Source organism: Miniopterus natalensis, chromosome 3 (assembly GCF_054644295.1).
Source record: "Miniopterus natalensis isolate mMinNat1 chromosome 3, mMinNat1.hap1, whole genome shotgun sequence".
In the NCBI taxonomy this organism is placed as follows: Eukaryota; Metazoa; Chordata; class Mammalia; order Chiroptera; family Miniopteridae; genus Miniopterus; species Miniopterus natalensis.
This window is the reverse complement of record NC_142083.1, coordinates 94,299,243-94,320,665: the sequence shown is the minus strand read 5'-3', so window position 1 is coordinate 94,320,665 and position 21,423 is coordinate 94,299,243. Positions and strand designations below refer to the sequence as shown.

At 52.2% G+C, this 21,423-nt stretch overlaps 1 protein-coding gene across 1 annotated transcript in view; it reads right to left on the bottom strand.

The window, feature by feature from the left end:
* The window catches only part of UNKL (unk like zinc finger), a 44,371-nt gene that overhangs the window by 6,948 nt on the left and 16,000 nt on the right, over positions 1-21,423 (bottom strand). The window contains exons 6-10 of the mRNA XM_087815740.1: positions 21,235-21,352; positions 19,177-19,261; positions 18,376-18,461; positions 15,345-15,407; positions 8,479-8,656 (exon numbers count right to left, since the gene is read on the bottom strand). Coding sequence (XP_087671866.1) covers positions 8,479-8,656; positions 15,345-15,407; positions 18,376-18,461; positions 19,177-19,261; positions 21,235-21,352 — 530 coding nt within the window. The remainder of the gene's footprint in view (positions 1-8,478; positions 8,657-15,344; positions 15,408-18,375; positions 18,462-19,176; positions 19,262-21,234; positions 21,353-21,423) is intronic.

Below are 21,423 nucleotides of genomic sequence, written 5' to 3'. Positions count from 1 at the left end.
ACCAAGTAAACATACTTAACTAGTAAAAAAAATTCTAGAGGGCGCTGTCCATAGGAGAGTGGTTCGCAGACAAAGGCGTGAGGCTGCACTCAGCACTGACACAGGGACCTCTGACCTCTACAGCAGGGGTCACAGCAGGGAGACCAATTCTGTTCTCCCCACCTTGGCACTGAGCAGGGTCCCTCCCATTTCCAGAGGATGCCAATACACCCGAGGCACATCTGCTAATGAAACGGGGGAATGGAACAGTAGGTCCTTGGAGCTGACCCCCCACCTCCCAAGGCTTTCCTCAGAAACCCTCTTCTTCAGGCAGGACACGTGGGAGCAGCACCGACTGGGCAGAGCAGGAAGCCGTCTTGGAGTGGCCACAGTCAGGCTGACCAGCCCCCAAAGCTGGAGCATGGCTCATGAATTCCTGAGGTCCCACAGGATCAGCTCAGGGAAGGTGCAGCCCAAGGACCAGTGGGAGATGGCAGGGGAGGGGCAGCAGGAACTCCTGGGACACACCATGAGCCACAGCTGCCTTCCCAACCCAAAGTTAGGCTGGGTCTACATGAGAGCTTGGTGGCATTGGAGGCACAGCACACAGGAGTTCTGCCACTAAGCACCTTTCTCCCACCTCCACCTCTTGGGGCGCACTCTCTCCCTGCACAGCACCCTCTCCCAGAAGCAGGTGGGCCTCTGTGTGACTGAGCACTGTCCCCCTTGGTGGCTGAGGGTCCCCTTGGCCGCCCACGATGGCTGGCCAGATGCACCAGGTCTCATTTCAAGAGGCCACAAAGTCACCCTGCGCCAGGCCCCAGGACAGACGTCTCCACAGCCCAGGGGACACACCATGGGGACCTTGGTCAGACTTGCTTCTCTGGGTGAGCAAACTGGGCTTCTGGAGGCTCCCACCAATGCCCTGCCCCCGGCTGCCTGGTGCCAACTGTCACAGAGTCCCCTGGACCATGGCTACAAGCAACATTAGGTTAGACCTGCCCAAGAAGAGGAGCCACTGCCCAGTTCTGACCAAACCTTGCACCTGGCTTTGCTCAGAGGCACAGCAGTGCCCCCTGCATAGGGTCATGCCAGGAAGCAGCTGGGGACCAAGCCGCAGGAAGGAGCTGCTGGGCTGGACTGGTTTCAAACAACCACATTCAAATGTAGGAGTTGAGCAACAGCTAAGCCAAGGAAGGAGATGAAAGTGTGGCACAAGGAACAGGGGAACCCGCCTACGCTGGGGAGGGGGCTACTGCCTCTTTCTTCTCAATTTTTAAAAAATTTAGTTTATTGTTGAGAGTACTACAATGTCCCCCATTTTCCTCCCTTTGCCCTCTCCACCCATCTCTCACCCACCCCCAGGTGCCTTCTTTAATGAGACACATTTACTGTAGTCAGCAGGGAATGGGACAAGACATGTGTAACTTCCAAATAATGTAAGTCCCCCAGCACACGCAAATCCGTGGGGAGCCAGCTGTGGTACACATATAGAGCAGACCTGGGGTCCAGCCCAGACAGGCGTCCTCAGCTATATTGTCCCTCCCCTGCTCAGCCCCTGGAGGACCATGTGAGTTGACCGTAAGAAGGGCTCCTTGCCCATCTGAGAGCAATTGGCCCCGGCCTCCGTGGTGTGAGGCTGGTTGTGCACACTGAAGAGTAAGGGACCTCGTGTCTAGGGCCCAAGGGAGCAGCACTGCCTAGCGAGGCCCAGGGCCTGCACCTGTCTCCTTGTTTCATCACCGCTGCCTGCAGGTGTGACTGCGACCTGGCCCTGCTTGGGAACCAGGGCCTGGAGGGCAGAGTAAAGACCATGCTCCACTGGCCAGAGGGTGCTGGAGGGACACTCTGAAGACCTCCAACCCGTGGAGCATCAGAGCATCGAGGCGAAGCTACCAAGTCACCAGGAGAACACTGTTCTCCCCACACTGATATCTGTCAGCAGGAGCGGTGGGAGGTGCCAGGGCCCTGCCCACTCCCAAGGAGAAACTATTCACACACAAGTGTTAAGGACTCTGAAGGTCTTATCTGGAAAGGTGGTAAACACTCCCCCTCTGCGGCCCCCCAGTAGTCCCCAGATTCCATCTGTCATTCTGGAGTGTGAGGCAGGAAGGTGCTGAGCTGGTAACACTGACCCTGCAGATGCCTAACCCTACAAGGACTGTGGGGGTAGCAGACATCAGGCCCTGAGAAGGGGATGGAAAGACAATGAAAATTCCTCACTGGCCTCCGCGGGGCCAGTTCCTTCAGCAGGTCCCCTGATGACCCAACGCCACAGCCAAGGGCCAGGCAATGTGAAAATGGCCCAATGCCAGAGTCCTGACAGAAAGACCCTCAGGGAGGCCTTGGGGTGGGGACCCCGGGGCAGGGCTGACCTCTGGCCTGCAGTCTCCCTCTGTGGGTTCTCCCGTCAGCTGTGCTGCTCAAGCCCCTCTCCGCAGCCAGTTCCTCCCCCTCCACAGGCAGCTTCTTCCTGACATACAGGGCACCGGGGCTGCTAAAACCAAGTGCCACACGTCGGGCAGCTTCAAACACCACAAATCCATTCTCCCAGTTCTAAATCCAGAAGTAGAGATCAAGGTGCACAGGGCTGCATTCCCCCTGGAGGCTGTGTTCTGCCTCTTCCAGCTTTGGCTTTGTCAGCAACCCTTGGCCTTCCTTGGCCAGTGGGTGCATCACCCTCTCTCTGCCACCATCATCACATGGCTGGCTCTCCTCTGTGTCTGTGTCCAAATCTCCTCCTCCTTAAGAGGACAGCAGTGATCTTGGATTAGGGCTCATGCTAATGACCTCATTTTAGCTTGATTTCATCTACAAAGACTGTTTCCAAATAAGGTCATGTTCCCAGGTTGGTGGCAGGGGGGTAGGACTGAGGCATATTTTTTTGGGGAACACAATTCAACCCCCAACAAAGGGGATCACCTGGGGACACACCCCACCTGATCCATCCCTCCAGGCTGTGCTCTGGTGCTTGAATGGGCCCCTCCCACAGTCCCAGAGCCCATATCTCTTGGGACCCCTCCACAGATATACCTGTGTCCTGCTGCTGTGAATTTCACACAGTCTCTTGCTCACACCTGCTCTCCAGGACACAACCACAGCCCTGCAGGCTTTGCAGTCCCTCACGCAAGCCTGTCCCTGTTGGCCAACCCCCCCCTTTCTTTCTTGCCATTCCACTTTCAGCTTACTCTTAGAACTGCTACCCAGACCTTGCCCTCCAGCCCTGTACCATGCCCCAAAACTTCTCTGGTCAAAGGCAGTCCCTGCCTGCTGTCTGTCCCTCTCCCCCTTCTCTTCCTGGGGCAACTTTTTTTTAAAATGTCTTTATTGGTTTCAGAGAGAGGAAGGGGGAGAGAGAGATAGGAACATCAATGATGGAGAGAGAGTCATTGATCGGCTGCCTCCTGCATGACCCCTACTAGGGATCGAGCCCGCAGCCCGGGCATGTGCCCTGACTGGGAATTGAACCGTGACCTCCTGGATCCGAGGTCGATGCTCAACCACTGAGCCAGCCAGCCGGGCTGGGGCAACTTCTTAGCCCTCCCACCCTCCTTGGGAGTTCAGCAGCCCTTCCATACCCAGACACACATGGTTTCTGCAGCCCTCACCACAGATGCCCCAAACTCCCCTGAGCACAGTGCATCACCGCCTCCTACCAGGGAGAGGGCCACTGCAGTATCAGCGCCGCCTCACTCTGCGCACAGGTGCCTCCCTCAAGCTCCTGCACCTGGGACCACTCTGAACCGGAGCCCTGGGGAACCCTTAACACACAACAGGCCCAAGCTCCAGTCACCTCTGCAGGCTGCTCCTTCACCCTGACCTACACTGTCCCAAGAGTGGACTTGGCAGTAGTAACCGTCATGTCACGAGTCCTGCTTCTCCAAAAAAACCTCACACCTTGGCATGCAGGTCAATGCTTCCTGGATGAACTCTGCCTCACCCTGCCCCTGCTCAAGCAGACTTTCCACCCCAAAATGGCTCCTCCTTTGTCCTTAAGCCATGACACTGCTATAGGCTGCGGCTTCCATTAGCCTCACTAGTCCTGGGTGAACTGCTCAGCCTCTAAAACCCTCTTAGAATCTCCCCCTGCTCCATTCCTGCACATCAGCTTAGACCCAGTGCTGGCTGGTAGGCAGACTCATCCTGTAAAAGCAAGCACCCTGACTCCCCCACCCCTTCACTCGGCCCTGCCTCCTCCACCCCTCCAGGGTCCCTGTGCTGCAGCCAATGGAGGCCCAAACCTACCCTTCATAAGCTGGCCTGGCATATCTGCTCAAGCTGGGGTCCCAAGACCCTGTGTGAACACGCTGGTCAGTGGGGCCTGAAAACATGGGTTCAGCCCTCAGCACCTGCAGCCAGGGGCTCAGGTGAGGGATGGTTAGCTTCAAATCTTGCGGAGTTCCAGAAGCTTTTGAATAACAAAGGCACAAACGAATGGGGAAGCACACTGACTTGCAGGAGTCTTTTCTCACCTGGAATGACTCATCTCACTGAGCTCCCCTAACCCCACCCCAGGACTGGCACACAGGTGCACCCCTGCTGCCCCATCAGGCGCAGAGCCGCACAGGGAGGCCAACCCTCTCCTGACAAACCACAGCCCGCTTTCAGCTTCCAAGGCAGAGACCACGGCTCCCGGGCTGGGTCCTGGCCCACTTTCTCATGAGCAGTACTTCTATCACCCCATCACACCTTGCTGTTCCCTGAGGTCAGGCCCAGGTCTTCCAAAATAAAGGAGTAACTGACTTTTTAAAAGGCTTCAACACTCAAAATCCAGACGAACCCACCTACATAAACTGTGCCATCTGACCCAGAACCGGCCTTGCCAAAATACCAAGAACCGCCCTGACGTTAATGATAAATTAGCTGAAAGCTGCTGAGTAATAGCCCTGGCAAAGCCCCATTCCTGACATGACACAGCACATTAGAGAGGCGCTGCGATCTCCAGGGCCAGGGGACACGCGGGGCCAACGCACATATTGCACAGAATTAAAGGCCAGATTGGGGGACTCAGAGACCAGAGGGAGCTCCCCACACCCACCCGGTCCGGGCCGTCCTCCCCCAATTACAAGACAGAGAGACACCGAGCACACCTGCTCACCGCGGGTCTGAGTTTCCGACGGTGCCGGCGCAGGCGGCGATTCGCAGAGTCAGGAAACCGTCCTCTCCCGGGAGCAAGAGACCCACCTCCGCTAGGTGACTAAGGCTCCGCCGGAGAGGCCTCGCGGCGGGCGCCCACGCAGGGACCAGCGGGGCCTCTGCAGAGCAGGCTCCTCAAGAGCACAGATCTGCACGCACCTCACTCCGCAGCCCCTGGGAAAGCTGGTACCGACCCCTGCTCTCGCACCTGGCGCGGGCACCGAGGACCCGCACGAGCAGCATTTGGAGGGGAGCGCAGGGCGGGGCGGGGGGAGGTGCACGGAGGAGGGGAGCTGGGGAGACGCACCTCACTGCGGGGTGTTGGCGCGAGGAGGGGGCGCACCTGGGGAGGGAGGTTGGCGCGCCACACCTGAGCGGGGCGCACGGGCCGCTCCGCAGCTTCGCGTCAGGACCACCCGCACCCCGACGGCGCGGGGCGGAGGTGCTGACTCACTGGCGGCCGCCGCCGCCGCCGCGGATTCAAATACGGCCCGCGGCCCGCGCCCCGCCCACCCCACGCCGGCCACGCCCACGACTGACGCCAGCCTCCGACGCGCCCGCCCGGCCCCGCCCCGGCCCCGCCCCGATGACGCAATCCCGAGGCCGGGCCCGCGCGCGCCCGCCGGCGGTGCCGGGGGTCCAGGCTCCCGCCGCGCTTTCCCGCCCGCCGCTCCCCGCGCGGGACTCCTGCCCTTACTATTTTAATGGTCACTATTTTAATCTGAAACCTGTTCATATGACGTGAAAGACAAAGGAAATGAAACCTGTCAAATGGCCCTGAGATGATTCCATGAAATCCATTAAATACAGAATGGAAATGGCACTATTTTTTTTTTTTTTAAACTTTACTCAAAATGAATAAATGGATGAATAATTTAAAAATGGATTCCTCGTCCGACCGGGCGTGGCTCAGCGGCTGAGCGTCGACCTGGGATCCAGGCGATCAGGGTTCGATTCCCGGTCAGGGCACGTGCCCGGGTTGCGGGCTCCATCCCGTCGGGGGAGTGCAGGAGGCAGCTGATCAATGACTCTCTATCATTGATGTTTCTCTCTCTCTCTCCCCCTCTCCCTTCCTCTCTCTGAAATCAATAAAGATATATTTAAAAAAAAAAAAAGTATTCCTCCGCCCGGCCAGTGTGGCTCAGTTGGTTGAGCGGCAGACTATGCAAAGGAGCCGGTTCCATTCCTGGTCACAGCACAGCCGCAGTGTGGGGGGTGGGGGGGGTGCAGGAGGCAGCTGATCGATGTTTCTCTCTCATCGTCCAGGTTTCAATCTCTTTCTCTCTCCCTTCCTCTCTCTCTAAAAACCAATAAAAAGATTTTTTAAAAAACTATTAAAAAAATAACAAAATAAAAATGGATTCCTTTGACTCAGTGCATTAGTAATGATATAACCTGAATGAAACTGTTCTACAGGAGAAAACAATCTGGTCTACACCTATTAGCCCCAAAGCAGGTGGGGTGGGTGGGCACTCCAGTCCTGGGAGTCCTCAGCAGAAAGACTGCCCAGCTAGGGCCCTCCTGGGGCCAGAGGGCAGCTTGGAGGATTCCATTACTTCCCACAACTGGGACAGTATTAGGATGTAACTTTACACATGATCTCAGGAGGGTGAGCATAGAAAACGTGAGGATCGCACTGATAATACAAGTTCATTATTTCAACAACTGCAACAAAAATGTATTATTTGTAAATGGAGACAGTGTTGATACTGAAAATAATTCACCTCTTTACCTCCCAGTAGTCGGTTTGAGAAATATTTAAGTCAATCAAAGGACACACAGCAAGAGAGTCAGTGACATACTAAAACAGGCTGAGGGTGGCCCTTAGGTGTTAGATAATAGCTGAAAAAATTACTAGAAATATGCTAACTCCAATCTTAAACTCATCACCTGTCTGGTGAGGCCACTTTCAAAGCATCTAGTTCTATTTTTCACTCAGGTGAGCAGAGCTTCATCTATTTAGGGGCAAGAATTTCATTTTCCTAATTAATTTTCTCTTTTTTTAAAATTTATTTATTTATTTATTTTTTAAATATATCTTTATTGATTTCAGAGAGAAGAAAGGTGAGCGAGAGATGGAAACATCAATGATGAGAGTCATTGATCGGCTGCCTCCTGCATGCCCCCAACTGGGGATTGAGCTGGCAACCCGGGCATGTGCCCTGACCAGGAATCGAACCCTGATCGCCTGGATCCTAGATCGACGCTCAACCGCTGAGCCACGCCCAGCCGGGCCCTAATTAATTTTCTCTTATGCTCAAATTTTACCATTACTACCTTTATACTGGGGGAAATAACCTTTATTTTAAAATTTTTGTGTGCTTGTCCAGCCAGCATGGCTCAGCGGTTGAGCACTGACCTATGATCCAGGAGATGGAGGTTGGATTCCCTGTCAGGGCACATACATGCCTGGGTTGCGGGCTCGATCCCCTGTGGGAGACGTGCCGGAGGCAGCTAATCAATGACTCTCTCATCATGGATGTTTCTCTCTCCCCCCTCCCTTCCTCGCTCTGAAATCGATAAAAACACACTTTGAAAAAAAATTTTTGTGTGTGTGTGCTTATCTGTAACAATAAAGTTTTGTGCTGCTCAGGCTGTGACTCTTATTGGAGCAGCTCCCCTGTCCTGTCCTGCCAACAGCCACACCTTCCCAGCCAACCCTGGGACAGACAATTTGAAACTGCCACAAACAGAAGGCCTTCCCTGAATCTCCCTGTACCAGGATAGAGATGTAGGTGAGGGTCAGCTCGGCAATGCAGAGAGCCCTCCACAGGTGCCAGGTGTCCCAACCACTCAGATGTGGCCTAAGGGGGGCAGCCCACCACCCCCATGGCTGTGTGTCCATCCTGCTCTTCCCTGCACTTTCATGACAGTCCCTACCGGAGCTCTGAGCCCCTACCTAGGCTGCCAGATAGGTTCCTTCCAACCTGGCTCCAATCGCATTGGTCATCAGCCGACAAACCCTCAATGACTGCTAGCAGCTAAGGAACACCTATAGTTGGCAGCCATGCCCACTGCCTTCTGGCCTCATCCCCAATCCCTCCACACCCTTGTCATGCCCGGCCCCTCACCTTCTGGTGGCCTCCCCGCCCCACCTAGATCCCGCTTTAATTTCTCTAAAGCCTCCCATTCTCTGCCTTGCCTTGAGGCCTGTGCAGCTGCCCCCACCTGAGGGCTCCTCATCAGATCTGTAGCCTCAGGCTGCTGGTGAAGCAGGCATTTCCACCACCACATGCCATGCGGCCAAACTAATAGACCAAAAACACAGGTGGCTTTTCCACCAAAACTTGCATTCTGAAAGGTATTCCCAAAATGCTACAATGTAAGTACTAAGAGAAGTCAGGGCAAGAGTCTTGGGCTTACCTGGGACAGACTCGAGGGCACTGCCAGTGGGGTCCAGTGGGTGGGCACGGGCCGAGAGAACAGGCAGAGCGGTGGGGGATGAGCTGCTGGAGCCAGCACTGGACGCCAGGCTGGACGCCACGCTGGAGCTCACGCTGGGAGCAAGCGGGTGAACCATTGTAAACACCGCCAGGTGGTTCTGTGCAAAGACACAAACTAGATGAGCAGACGCACCAGCACGGACAACAGCAGCGTGACCTTAACACAGTGTCACGGACAGAAGCATTGACTGACCTCCATCCTCAAAGCAAAACATAACGAAAGTGGGCTTTCCCCCTAAATGTCCAATTATTTACAATGACCTAGGCAAGCAGACTTGCTAGCAGCCAATCACCCAGGGATGGGAACAGATGTATCTAGAAAGTGTCTCATCTAATGAACTGCTCTGCATAAAGCGGTTTTAAAGAGTAGGCATTCAGCACTAGAAAACCGCCCACCAAGAGACCAAAGCAGAGAACCAGTCCCCTTCTGAAAACGGATGAAATGGTCCCATGACCTCATTACCCAAGAAAAGCAAAAAACGGGGGCAATTCACACCATCTTTATGTGACAGGTAACACTGAAAGACAGCTAGCCCAGTCTTGGATGAAGAGCCGGTAATGTGCAGGGCGCTGTGCACAAGGAAAGTGTGCAATGACAATGGCTCGGGACAGAGCTGCGAGCCAGCCCGCACTGCATCTAAAAGACAGGCTTGGAAGTTCCTACGACATCAGGAGTCAGAGCTATATTGAGGTGAAATGTGTGATGTCTGGGTTCTGCTTCAAAATAATATAGAAGTCACCCTGGAGGTGGGGGAGCTAAAAGAAGGCCAGTGACAAGGTGGGGTTGCTAGTTTATCAGCTTAAGGGAAGTTTTCCCTAATAAGGAGTGTTACCATGCATTCTGTCAGGCAGAAATCTGGCATAGGACAGTTTTTCGAAGTGAATGTTACTTGGCCCTGAGGCCTCGTTCTCTGTGTTCATGGGCTCCCAGCCCCCTCCACTGGCTCTGCTCAAGAGAGTTACCCATGACAGACCACTGATTCACGAGTACAGAGACCCTGGAACTGATCACTACTGTTTGAGGTTAAAATTTAAAAATAAAAACTCAAATTGCAGAAGTCTGGGAAGTTGTGTCCCCTAATGCTCCCCGGGGTCACCCACAAGCAAGCTTTCCTGTCCCTCCAGCTGTGGAGGTGTGACCACAGGCCTCTCGTTCCTTGCCCTCCCCTGGGCTGTGTGCCTTCCCCAGGTGAGCCAGAACTGCTGTAACCCACTGAGGACACTGCATATGCCCCAAACCCCACATACTGAGCCTGACTTGGAGCCACAGCCTGAGGCACCCACCCACACAAGTCAAGTCACACTGCAGGAGGACGTGCCCCTCAAAGACATCAGGTGACACTTTGTCCTGACAACTGATGACAACATCCAGGTGGGCCCTTTCACTGAGGCCATGGTAGTTACAAATGTACCAGGATGGGTCAAGCATGGGGTCCCCAACACAGGGGAGTCTGACACGCACGGCGAGATGGGGGACAATGCTCCCCATGACAGCTTTGTCTGCTTGGCTTACTTTCTTCTTTCTTATGGTGAAATATACATAACACAAAATTAACCACTTTAACCATTTTTATGTGCACAATTCAATGGCACTAAAGACATTCACATTGTCGAGCAACATCACCACCATCCATCTCCATAACTTTTCCATCTTCTCAAATTGAAACTCTGTCCCCATTAAATACTTACTCCCCACTCCTCCCTCCCTGACCCCTAACACTACCATCCTACTTTCAATCTGTATGAATCTGACTCCTCTAGGGGCCTCTTATGAATGAAATCATACAATATGTGGTCCTTCGTGTCTAGCTTATTTCACTTAGCATAGTATCTTTGTTATGGACTGAATGTCTATGTCCCTCCAAGATACAAGGGTTGAAGCCCTAACCCCACAGTGTGCCTGTATTTGGGGACAGGGCCTTGAAGGAAGTGATTAAGGTTAAATAAGGTACTAAGAGTGGGATCCTGATCCAATAGGACAGGTGTCCTTATAAAAAGAGAAAGACACCAGGGATGTGCATACACATGGAAAAAGAATATAAGCACATAGCACGATGCCAGCTGTCTGTAAGCCAAGGAGAGAGGCCTTGGGGAGATCAAACATGCCTACCCTTTGCTCTTGGACTTCCAGCCTCCAGAACTGTGAGAAAATAAATTTCTGTTATTTCAGACAGCAAGTCTATGGTATTTTGTTATGGTAGCCAGAGCTAATAGTCTTCAAGGTTCATCCATGTTGTAGCATTGCCAGAACTTCCTTCTTTTTTAAGGCTGAATAATATTCCACTGTGTGTATACACCACATTTTGCTTATCCACTCATCTGTCAATGGGCACTTTGGTTACTTCCATCTTTTGGCAATTCTGAATAATGCTGCTTTGAACATGGGTGAACAAGTCTCTCTTTGAGACACTGCTTTCAAATCTTTTGGGTATATATCCAGAGGTGAAACTGCCCCATCATATGGTAGTTCTATTTTTAATTTTTCAAGGAACTACCATACTGTTTTCTAATGCACAGAAGTTGCAATTTCTCCACATCCTCACCAACATTTCTTATTTTCTAGTGTGTTTTTTTCTTACAGCAGCCATCTTAATGAATGTGGAAGTCATATCTCATTGTGGATGTGTTAGGACAAGGATCTCAATGGGCAGTTCTAAATGTTATTTTTGCTAAATGTTAAAATATAGCACAGTATTTTGCAGATGCAGCAGTAAACTAGATAAGCTGAAGGGGGAACTCAAGAAATGAAAGTAGCCAACTGCAAAGAAGAAATCAACATATAATTCACCAAATAATACATATAAGCAATGGGTAAGCCCCCCTTTGAGGAAGCAGAGCTTTGCACATAAATCCTGTCTCCCTGACTTGCTGCAAGCAAGTAAAATTACCTTGTGATAACAACCTCTCGTTTGTTTTTTAATTCTTGCCTGAGGTTATGCACTTTTGCTGATTTTTTTATAGAGAGAGGAAGGGAGAGAAACAATGATGTGAGAAACATCAGTTGGTTGCCTCCCGTATGTGCCCAACCAGAGAGCAAACCCACAACCTAGGTATGTGCCCTGACCAGGAATCGAATCTGCAGCCTTATAATGTATGGGATGACATTTCAACTAACTGAGCCAGCAGGCCAGGACTCACCTTTTTTTTTTTTTTAATTGATTTTTAGAGAGAAAGGAAGGGAGAGGGAGAGGGAAACATTCAGTGAGAGAGTGAAACATTGATCAGCTGCCTCCTGCACGCCCCATACTGGGGATGGAGCCTGTAGCCTGGGCAAGTGCCCTGACTGAGAACTGACCGGGCAGCCCTTACGTGCACGAGAGGCTGCCCAACCGACTGAGCCACACTGGCAGGGCTCACCTCTCATTTTTTAATAGAGTACCCCAAGTGGTGAACCCCTTGTTAACAGATGTGATTTGCATTTCCCTGATGACCAGTAGTGTTGAGCATCTTTTCATGTGCTTATGGGCTATTTGTGTATCTCCTTTGGAGAAATGTCTATTCAAGTCCTTGGCCCATTTTTCAATTGGGTTGTTTTGTCAATGTTGAGTAGTAGGAATTCTCTTTAAGTTATGGACATTAACCCCTTATCAGACACGTGATTTGCGTTTTCACTCTGTTGACACTGTTCTTTGACACACAAGTTTTTCTTGTTGGTTTTTTAATATGTTTTTATTGATTTTAGAGAGAGAAACGCTGATGTGAGAAACATCAATTGGCTGCCTCCTACACACCCCCTAGCAGGGACCGAGCCTATAACCCGGGTATGTGCCCTGACCAGGAATCAAACTGACGACCTTTTGGTGCACAGGATGAAGCTCAACGAACTGAGCCACGCCAGCCAGGGTGGGATTCAAGTTTTTAATTCTGATGATGTGTAACATCTATTTTCTCTTTTGTTGCCTATGCTTTTGGTGTCATATCCAAGAAACCATCACCAGTCCCAGTGTCATGAAGCTTTTCTTATGGCTTGTTTTGAGTAACAGGCTGGAGGAGAGCAACTTCCATTAATGAGAGACACTTGGTCAGGGGACCTTGGAGTAACCAGGGGTCTTATCAAAGTGATAACCTTGAAAACGGACATGTTAGCAAGGAAGCGAGTACCCCAAGGTACTCAGGATGATGACTCTGCCCCCAACCACATGGCTCTCACAGGGTTGTATTCTCTGGGACTGGCAAGGTGACATGCCCGGCTGCCTTACACTGGGCCTCTCGGGTGGGGTGAGAGTGAGTCCTGGGCTCTGGGCACTCCAGGGACAGATTCTCTCAGTCTCTGCAGCCTGCATGGACCATCACCTGGGCCGTGATGGGTGCCTCAACTCTGAGCAATGGTGGAGGCGCCAGCAGGAAAGCTGCTTTACTCCACATGCTCCATCAAGTGTGGCCTGGCAAGAAGGCTTCTAAGGAAGAGACCACCCAGGAAGGAAAATGGAAACTGGGGAGTGGGCCAGACTAAGCAGGAATTGAACCACCTCAGTTTATCAATGAAAACTCTGGGCAGAGGGGCACCTGGTGCTCCCCACCCCAACCCAATGACTGAGGCCCTAGAAACAAGAGCTGCCGCCAGGGCTGGGGAACACAGGGACAGTGGGGACACAGGGAGGGACCTGCGGCTGACACAGAGGAGATGGGAAGTCCCAAGGATGGAGGGGTCAGCACTGTCCTCTGGCCAGAGTGGACAGGCGCCCACATGCAGGGAAGGGGTCCCCAGGATAGCCGTCTGTCCACTAGAGTACTGCTGGTTCTCCAATCCTGCCCCACCTGGCGCTCGCTGGCCCTGGAGCCCAGCTTTGGGACAGAATAGAAAAGGGTCTCTGGGCACCAGCAAGAGCTGGCTTGCAAATGAATTTGGCCAGTTTACTCACAGTGCCTATTAGGGCTGCTGCCACATTATGAGGACACACCAGGTGGTGGGGAACAACACGATGTCCCCAGGGCAGCTCACACACTGGGACCACCCAGCCTTCTCCTGGGGCTCCTGGGCCCTGACCAGTGTGTGGGTCCCTCACTGTGCAGCGTGGGGAGTCTGCCCTCCAGCTCCTTTCCAGGCCCTTCTTCCACAGCCCTGAGACAGGCAGCGTGCCCATTGGCTAACTTACTGCTAACATTTCCTGTTTCAGAGTCTTAATGAACATCTTGTCAATTTTCATCTCTTAAAAAAACACACAAAAATCGCAAAATAACTAAGTTGCATTTTTACTTTGAACTATCCTGCTGAGTTCAAACATGTGCTTCAGAAGCTCCTAACAGAACATAAGTGCCTAAATAACTTGCTTCAGACAGACATTTGGGAGAAAAATCTGCCCTCGGTGGGACATTCAGAAAACCAGGAGAGAAGGAAAGGAGAGGTGTTGTCATTTAGGAATTTTAAAAAAAGATCACCACAGAGACGGTGACATCTGGTTGAAGTGCCAGCCCGAGAGGCGAGCATCTGCTGCCTGCCACACAGTGCCAGGCCTTCCGAACGTTTACAGCTCTGCTTGTTACAGTGATGGGTAAAAACAAGTGTTCAAAGTCCTTAGGGTAGTGGTTTTCAAAAAAAAAAGTTTCTCAAAACAACTAGGTTTGAACACTCCTGAAAGCTGGGTTGGCCAGAACAGAGAGAAAGACACCCCACCTTTGGCTGAAGCCTCAGGGCAGTGGGGGTTCTGCTGGAAGCCCCCGACTCAGCCTGAGAGGGGAAAACAGTTAACAAAACCTCAAAGAACATAATGACCATTATCTAGATGTGACAATAAGCTGTGACCTAGAAAGACCAAGCCAATTATCTTGCGGTGTCTGGGCTGAACTATGTCCCCAGAACCTCCAATGTTGGAGTCCTGACCCCAGTACCCCCAAGGGTAACCTTACTTGGAAATGGGATCTTTAGTGAGGAAATCAAGTTAAGATGAGGTCATTAGGGTGGGTCCTAATTACTATGACTGGTGTCTTTATAACAAGGGGGAAATCTGGAGACAGACTACAGACACAGGGAAGAGGAGAGAAGATAGGAAGAAGACTGTCTATGGGCGCAGGACACAGGCCTGGGACACATCCTGCCCTCATCTTGATTTCAGACTTCCAGCCTCCAGACTTCAAGAGAATCAGCTTCTAATGTTTAAGCCGCCAAACTGTGGTGCTTTGTTACAGCGGCCCCAGGACACTGACCCAGACGAGCTGACAAGCTACGTCTTACTAGACTTATTTCCCCGCAGAGGAAACTTTCAAGGGCTTGGGCTTTGTTGTTTCCAAGGTATAGGCAGACCTTGTTTTATTGTGCTTCACAGCTGTTGCGTTTTTTTACAAGCTGAAGGCAAGACCCTCCACCAGCAAAAATTTTACAACTCTCTTTATTGCCATACTCGCTTTACCGCAGCGGTCTGGAACTCAAACCACAATATTTCCAAGGTCTGTCTAAACAACACAATTTTTTAAACAGTAAAACAAAGGACACGTGGAACAGATGACTTTAAGAAGATAACTAAAAAAACAGTTAAGTGCCCTGGCTGGGTAGCTCAGCTGGTCAGAGCATCGTCCCAATACACCACGTTGTAGGGGGTTCGACCCCCGGTCAGGGCACCTACCCTACAAGAATCAGCCGGTGAATGCATAAGTAAGTGGAACAATAAACCGATGTTTCTCTCTCAAATCAATAAATTTAAAAAGAAATAAAAACATAGTTAAATTACACGTGCACATTAACCAGGCCACTTTGTGTGAAGAGTGAGCGTGACCAGCTCAGGAAGTCATACCCAGGCCTGCTGTCCACGTTATCACAGACAGCGTGAAATCGCCCCAGGAGCACGGTACCTGCTTACTGTCGTGCTCACTGGCCTTCTGGTTGCCTTCAGCAGGTGAGTCCCTCCGCTTTGCCTGCAAAGAAGAAAACACAGCTGACTACAAATATACAGAGCAAATGTACAGAGCCCCAAGCTTCGCTCAGAACGGAAAATATAACAAGCGCCTAGTGGCATAGGATAGAAAGGCATTCGGGGTGGCGAGCTTTTGTGAGCGCTCCTCACTGCCGCTTCTTGCACCTGGACATTGACCTCTGACCTCCGGGCCAGTCTGTGAAGGTGGCATGTGAAGGTGACCCTCTCCTCCCCTCCCAGGAAGAGGGCCTCTTCATCACCAGACACACCAATCCCTCAGAAGATGCAGGAGACTGAGTCTGCATAACACGCCTCGCTGAAGTAACCCTTACCTTCCATCCTTTCTCCCCAGATTTACCACCCCTAGGGGCACAAACCCCTTTCCTTTGATCTAACCAGTTCTTTGAGTCTTTTGTAAAAAGAATAATAATGTTTTTATTGACTTTGAGAGAGACGTTAGAGACGGAAGAGGGAGAGAGAGATAGAAACATTGATGAGAGAAACATTGCTGGGCTGCCTCCTGCAAGCACCCCCACCAGGGATCGAGCCCGAAACTCAGACATGTGCCCTGACCGGGAATAGAACCATGACCGCTTGGCTCCTGTGCCAACGCCCAACCACTGAGCCACACCCAGCCGGGCACTTCTCTGGTCTTGACTTTTCTGTGAAGGACTCCATATGTGCAAGTAATAAACTTTTTCTCCTGTTAGCATATTTTTTGCCAGTTTAATTTTCAGGGCCCCAGTCACTGAACCTACAAGGGTAGAGGGAAAAGTACTTTTCCTCTCCTACACGTATGAAAGTCCTAACTCCGCTGAGCCGCCTTCTGGGACGACTGTGCACAATGATGGCTCTGCCCAGAGCTCAGGGTCTGTATTCCCTCAGGTCAAACATAAGCCCCAAAACGTCCTTCCAATCTCAGGAGTGTTCTGATTTTTATGCCTAATTTTATAAGTGAACTTGTAGCGGGGGCTCAGTTCATCCTGGCCTTTCTTCCTGAATTTTTGGGGTTTCTGGATTTGCAGGAGGACCGAGAGAGCTCACTAAGGGCAGAAGAAGAAAGGGTGTCCATGGAGGCACTGGCTGGGGCCCCTTCCCCCTACACTTGGCTGTGGAAAGCCTGCTGGGCTCACGCTCAGGTCACCCTGGTATATCTGGACTCCCTGGATGTTTCTCACCCAGAAGTGACCTCCCACCCACAGATTTCGGGGAGGGGCTCCAAAGTTGCTGACCAAAGACCCGAGCATCAATCACTTTTTAAGGCTAAGTTTGAAAAAGCTTTGATTGTCCTGACACAGCTCTACTTACTTCGAAAAATAAGTCCCAACCCTGGGCAGGCCCACAGAGCTCCCAGCAGTGGAACCGCAACCCATCGTCCAGGCCCCTCTCCCGCTATCCCTGCCCTGTGCCTTCAGGCTACTGGCGGGTGGGGGCAGCTCATGCTCTTGGTCAGCAACTCCCCATTACACAGGTGCTTTCGCCAACAGGTGCCCAGGCTGTCCCCTAACTGTATGTGGAACATCCAGGCAGAAGGGATGGCAATGAGAGTGGTGGTTTGCCCCTAGGCAGGGTGCTGTGGGTACGGCTGTCAAAGGTGACTGAAGTTCAGAAAAACTGTAAAGGGAAGCTGCCCCCCATGAAACAGCTTCTCTGGGACATCAAGATCCACACTGAGGTTTGACACTCTTCAAGTGTCCCAACCAATCTGTTCCCTTAGGATCACTATGGAAACCAAATGCCCCCCCACCTGGTACCTGAGCCCAAAAAGGTGGCCAGAGGTAACCCCAAGCACCTCAAAGCCCTATGTGTTTTCCTACATGCTTGAAAGTCATTCACCTATCTCCTGACGATGTCACCCAGAAGAATTGGCCAATTTCCATGCCTCAGTCACTGGAAGTCTTGGTGTTTATACTGAAACAGTTTGCTTGGATCTGTTTAATGAACACTCTTAGAGGACTCTGCCTTCCCCAACTTGCACGCCCAGCCCTCGGGCCCATGTGAACTATCTCATGGAACGACAACTGACCAGTGCCAAGCCCAGCTAGAGAGGCAGTGGCCACACGCTCTGAATGCACAAGATGCACTGTTCACTTTAAAATGATGAGTTGCATATGTGAGTCTCTCCCCAGTGTAACTGAGGGCCCGTGACGTAGCAAATCCAGATGGAGCCCTTCCTTAGTGCTAGAGGGGCTCCGAGACCCCCGGACTCTAACTGCAAGGCCTGACCCCGGAGAGGGGGAAGGGCTCGCCTACAAGAGCAGCCCAGCTCTCTGCTGGACTGAAGGAATTCAGCCAGATGGCTACTTTCTTGGTGACTCCAACAGGACAAATGAAAACACTCATGCACCAAAGTCACCAAGCTCACCTGAGGAAGGGGGGTCACCCCTGCCCTCTCAAAATACTCCGAGTAAAGACATACACAAGGAGCCACTACCTCATCAGTGAGGGCAGGACACAAGGTCTGAACCCTATCCCCACCATCTCACTGTGTCCTCAACGACATGAGGGTGCTAATCCATCAGGGCCACCAGCTCCCAGAAGTGACCTCCCAGTCTCTCACTGCCCCTGAAAACCTCCAGAAACACCCTGCCTGCGACCCTTGGGAGGGCTCACTATCAGGGACCTGCCCACACTAGCCCTCAGCCTGCCCCAGCCAGCATCTCCCCTCCCCGGTGGCAGACAGCCCTGAGAGGACCCCACCTAGACTTGGGGTCCTTTGTTTATGGTCAGCCCAAGACTGTGCCTTCATGAGCGGCCAATATGTGAGTGTCTGGCACACGGCAAGGCCCAAGCCAGAACTCGGCCAAGACTCTTCTAGAGTCTCTTAGGAGCCACCAGCCCAAAGGCAGACTGTCTTCAGAAATAATTACCCAGAAATCACAACCATCTGCCCCTTACAGTTTGGTTAAAAAGCAAAGGACAGAGTAGGTCACCCACCAGGCACCCTCCTCAGGACGCAGCCTACTTACGTTTCCAGGTGGGCCACTATTGGCCGTGCAGCTGCTGGTGGGGGTGAGGTCTCGGCAGCTCCAGTCGTTGGCCATTCCCAGGCTCTCTGGAGGAAAAGGGGAAGCAAGCTTTGAGCGGCTGCTAGCTGCAGGGGTCTTTGGTCAAAGGATCCCCTACAATTAGGGAAAGAGCCTGCACTGGTCTCATGACAACAGCCTTCCCTAGTGGTGGGGAGAGGACATCTGAAACACCACGTGAGCCGTCAGGGCAACATGGCCCTCCGGTCTTAGGTGTGAGACTCGAATGATTTGAAGATCAGAAAACAATGTAAAATTTCAGTAAGAACAGCCACCCTCCCCATTAAAAGAAAAAACAGACAGTAAAACTGGAGTTGGCAACAAAACTGGAACCCTAACTTGAAAGCTTTTAAGAGGAAGCCCCGAGAAACACTGAGCAAAGGCCAAGTCTGCATGAGTGTTCTTGCCACTGAGATTTGCTTCTGTCTTTCGGAATGTTTTATGGGCCCATCTGGCCATCAAAATTAACCCCCCTCACACAAAAAATAACCTATGCTAGTGCCTAGCCACTGGGCTCAGGATCCCAGAACACCTGGAGGGCAGGGCCTCTCTGGGCCCCACAAGGCCCAGCCCGCAGCCCGTCCCACCTCAGGGACCCTAAAGGGCATGTCGGTGCTCCCACCTGCTCCCCTATCCTCAAAGCCCCCTCCGGGTGAACAGAAAGTCTGGTGAGCGCCTGTGGGCCGTCTCACTTGATGGGTCTACAGAGGCCAAGCTGGAGCCTGCTGGGAGTTGGGTACTTACTTTCCACATGTGCAAAGGCACAGAAAGGACCCCGAGGGCAGTAGCCGGTTTGGCGCATGTCGTTGCACTTTGTAGATTTGTAGATCTAGGAAACAAAAATAAAGTAAAATGGAAAGGCTAGATTGGAAATGGGTTCCTGTGGGAAGCTGAGAGAGGATGCACCACAATGTAGAGACCTAAGCTCCCAATCACAACTGGGGTCTTCTGAAAAGAGGGATGTGGACGTGGCCCCTCCCCTGCAGGCCCCGAGTCCCCAAATCCCTCCTACGCACAGCGGCCCGGGGAACGAGCGCCTGCAGCGTGTCCTTGAAATCACACACTTGGCATTTTCTGAAAGATGCACCTGATTCAGTCCCTGGTACACAGCAGGTGCTCAAGATGTGTCTATTAAATGAACATGTGTCCACTCTATGACCAGAACTGATCCACTTCATTTGGGTCAAAGATACTCTTGTCTCCTGTCAACAACAATGGGGTCTGGCCCCGCAGCACACCCAGGAAAAACAGACCAACCTTAAGGCCCCCCTCGTGGGCCTTGCCAAGGCAGGGTCTCTGCACTCCTGCCCAGATCCCAAATCGACACCACCCCTCCTGTCTTCCCTGCCTTCGGTGCCGTTCAGTCCCCTTGACTCCTCAACTGTCCCCTAGGCAGCCACACCAACAAAAACTATTTCAAAGGATCTCAAATGTACTAAAAATATCAGGAGGCTAAATGTTATTTTATGTGCATTTTAAAGCACAGAATCTCAACAGAACACACTTTCAAGAAACGAAACAATCACAATCCTTTGGATGAGGGACCACCCCTTCCCAGCGCTCGCGGTGCCTCATTCGGCACAGCCATGCACTCTCTCACTCTGGCGCCTGCTTTCACGCCCAGGACAGCCCCTAGTGCACACAGCGCTCGGCATGCTAGTGTTCAAGGAGCCCCGGGGGAAGGCGTGTTCACTATTCTGAGTTTTGTCTTGCTTGCGAGTGAACAAACGTAACGTATGCACCAAGGTGTATGTGTGAAAACAGATGGCAGCCAGCCAGGCGAGGCTCAGCGGTTGAGCATCAACCTAGGATCCAGGAGAGCGGGGTTCGATCCCCAGTCAGGGCACATGCCCGGGTTGCGGCTCGATCCTCAGTCGGGGCAGTGAAGAAGGCAGCCGATCAATGACTCTCTCATCATTGATGTTTCTATCTCTCTGTCTCCCTCTCCCTTATATATTAAAACACAAAAAAAACCCAGATGGCAAATGGTGAGTGACACAGGACATGCTCACATCCATGTGGCTACAAACACAACCGGCAGGTCTAAAATAAAACCAGGTGCGAGTGCCCCAAGGGCACCATCAATTCACTTTTTTCTTTTCTATTAAGTCACAACACTGACAACAAACACAGTTAAGTAAAAATTCACTCGTGTCCAGCAGTGTTAAGTCCTAATTCTGCACCTACACGATCTGTATAAAAAGAAGAGCATCAGCCCTGGCCGGTTTGGCTCAGTGGTCAGAGCGTCGGCCCTCAGACTGAAGGGTCCCGGGTTCGATTCTGGCCAAGGGCACGTGCCTCAGCTGCAGGCTCGATCCCCGGCCCTGTTGGGGCTCATGCTGGCGGCAACCAATTGACGTTTCTCTCTCACATCGATGTATCTCCCTCCCCTCCCCCCCCCCTCTGAAAAGCAATGGAAAAAATATCCTTACGTAGGATTAAAAAAAAACAAAAACCCAGCCACCAAGGCTCAGGTGACTTCCCTGGTTGGCAACAGTCTGTGCTGTCACACATGGTCTCTAGGAGAAGTGAGTGCTGACCGTCATTCACGGGGAAGGGACAGCTGGAAGTTGATGCCTGGTCTCCCTAGGACCCTGCCCCGCTCGGGACCCTGCCCTTTGCTGACTGCAACCTCCGCCCCTACAGCGTAATGAACCATAGCTGCGGGCCTGTGAGTCCCTCTAGAGTGTCACTGGACCTGAGGGTGGACTTAGGGACCCCCACACACAGCAAAGAGGACAGTCACCCGGACCCACCCTCTCCCAGGCTGCGAGCGATGCTGACCCGCCTGCCCGCTCGTACCTCAGGGTGGAACTGCTGCTCCGTGCGCGAATGGCAGTACTGACAGCTGTCCCCACTGTCACACCTTGAGGGCTCACCCCACTCATCGCCGTGCTTCACGCTGGGGCACGGAGTGGACCTGGGGGACAAGGGGGAGTCACAGAGGTCACTAGCAGAGACGTCCTTTCTGAGTGCCTTGGGTGTTGGTCC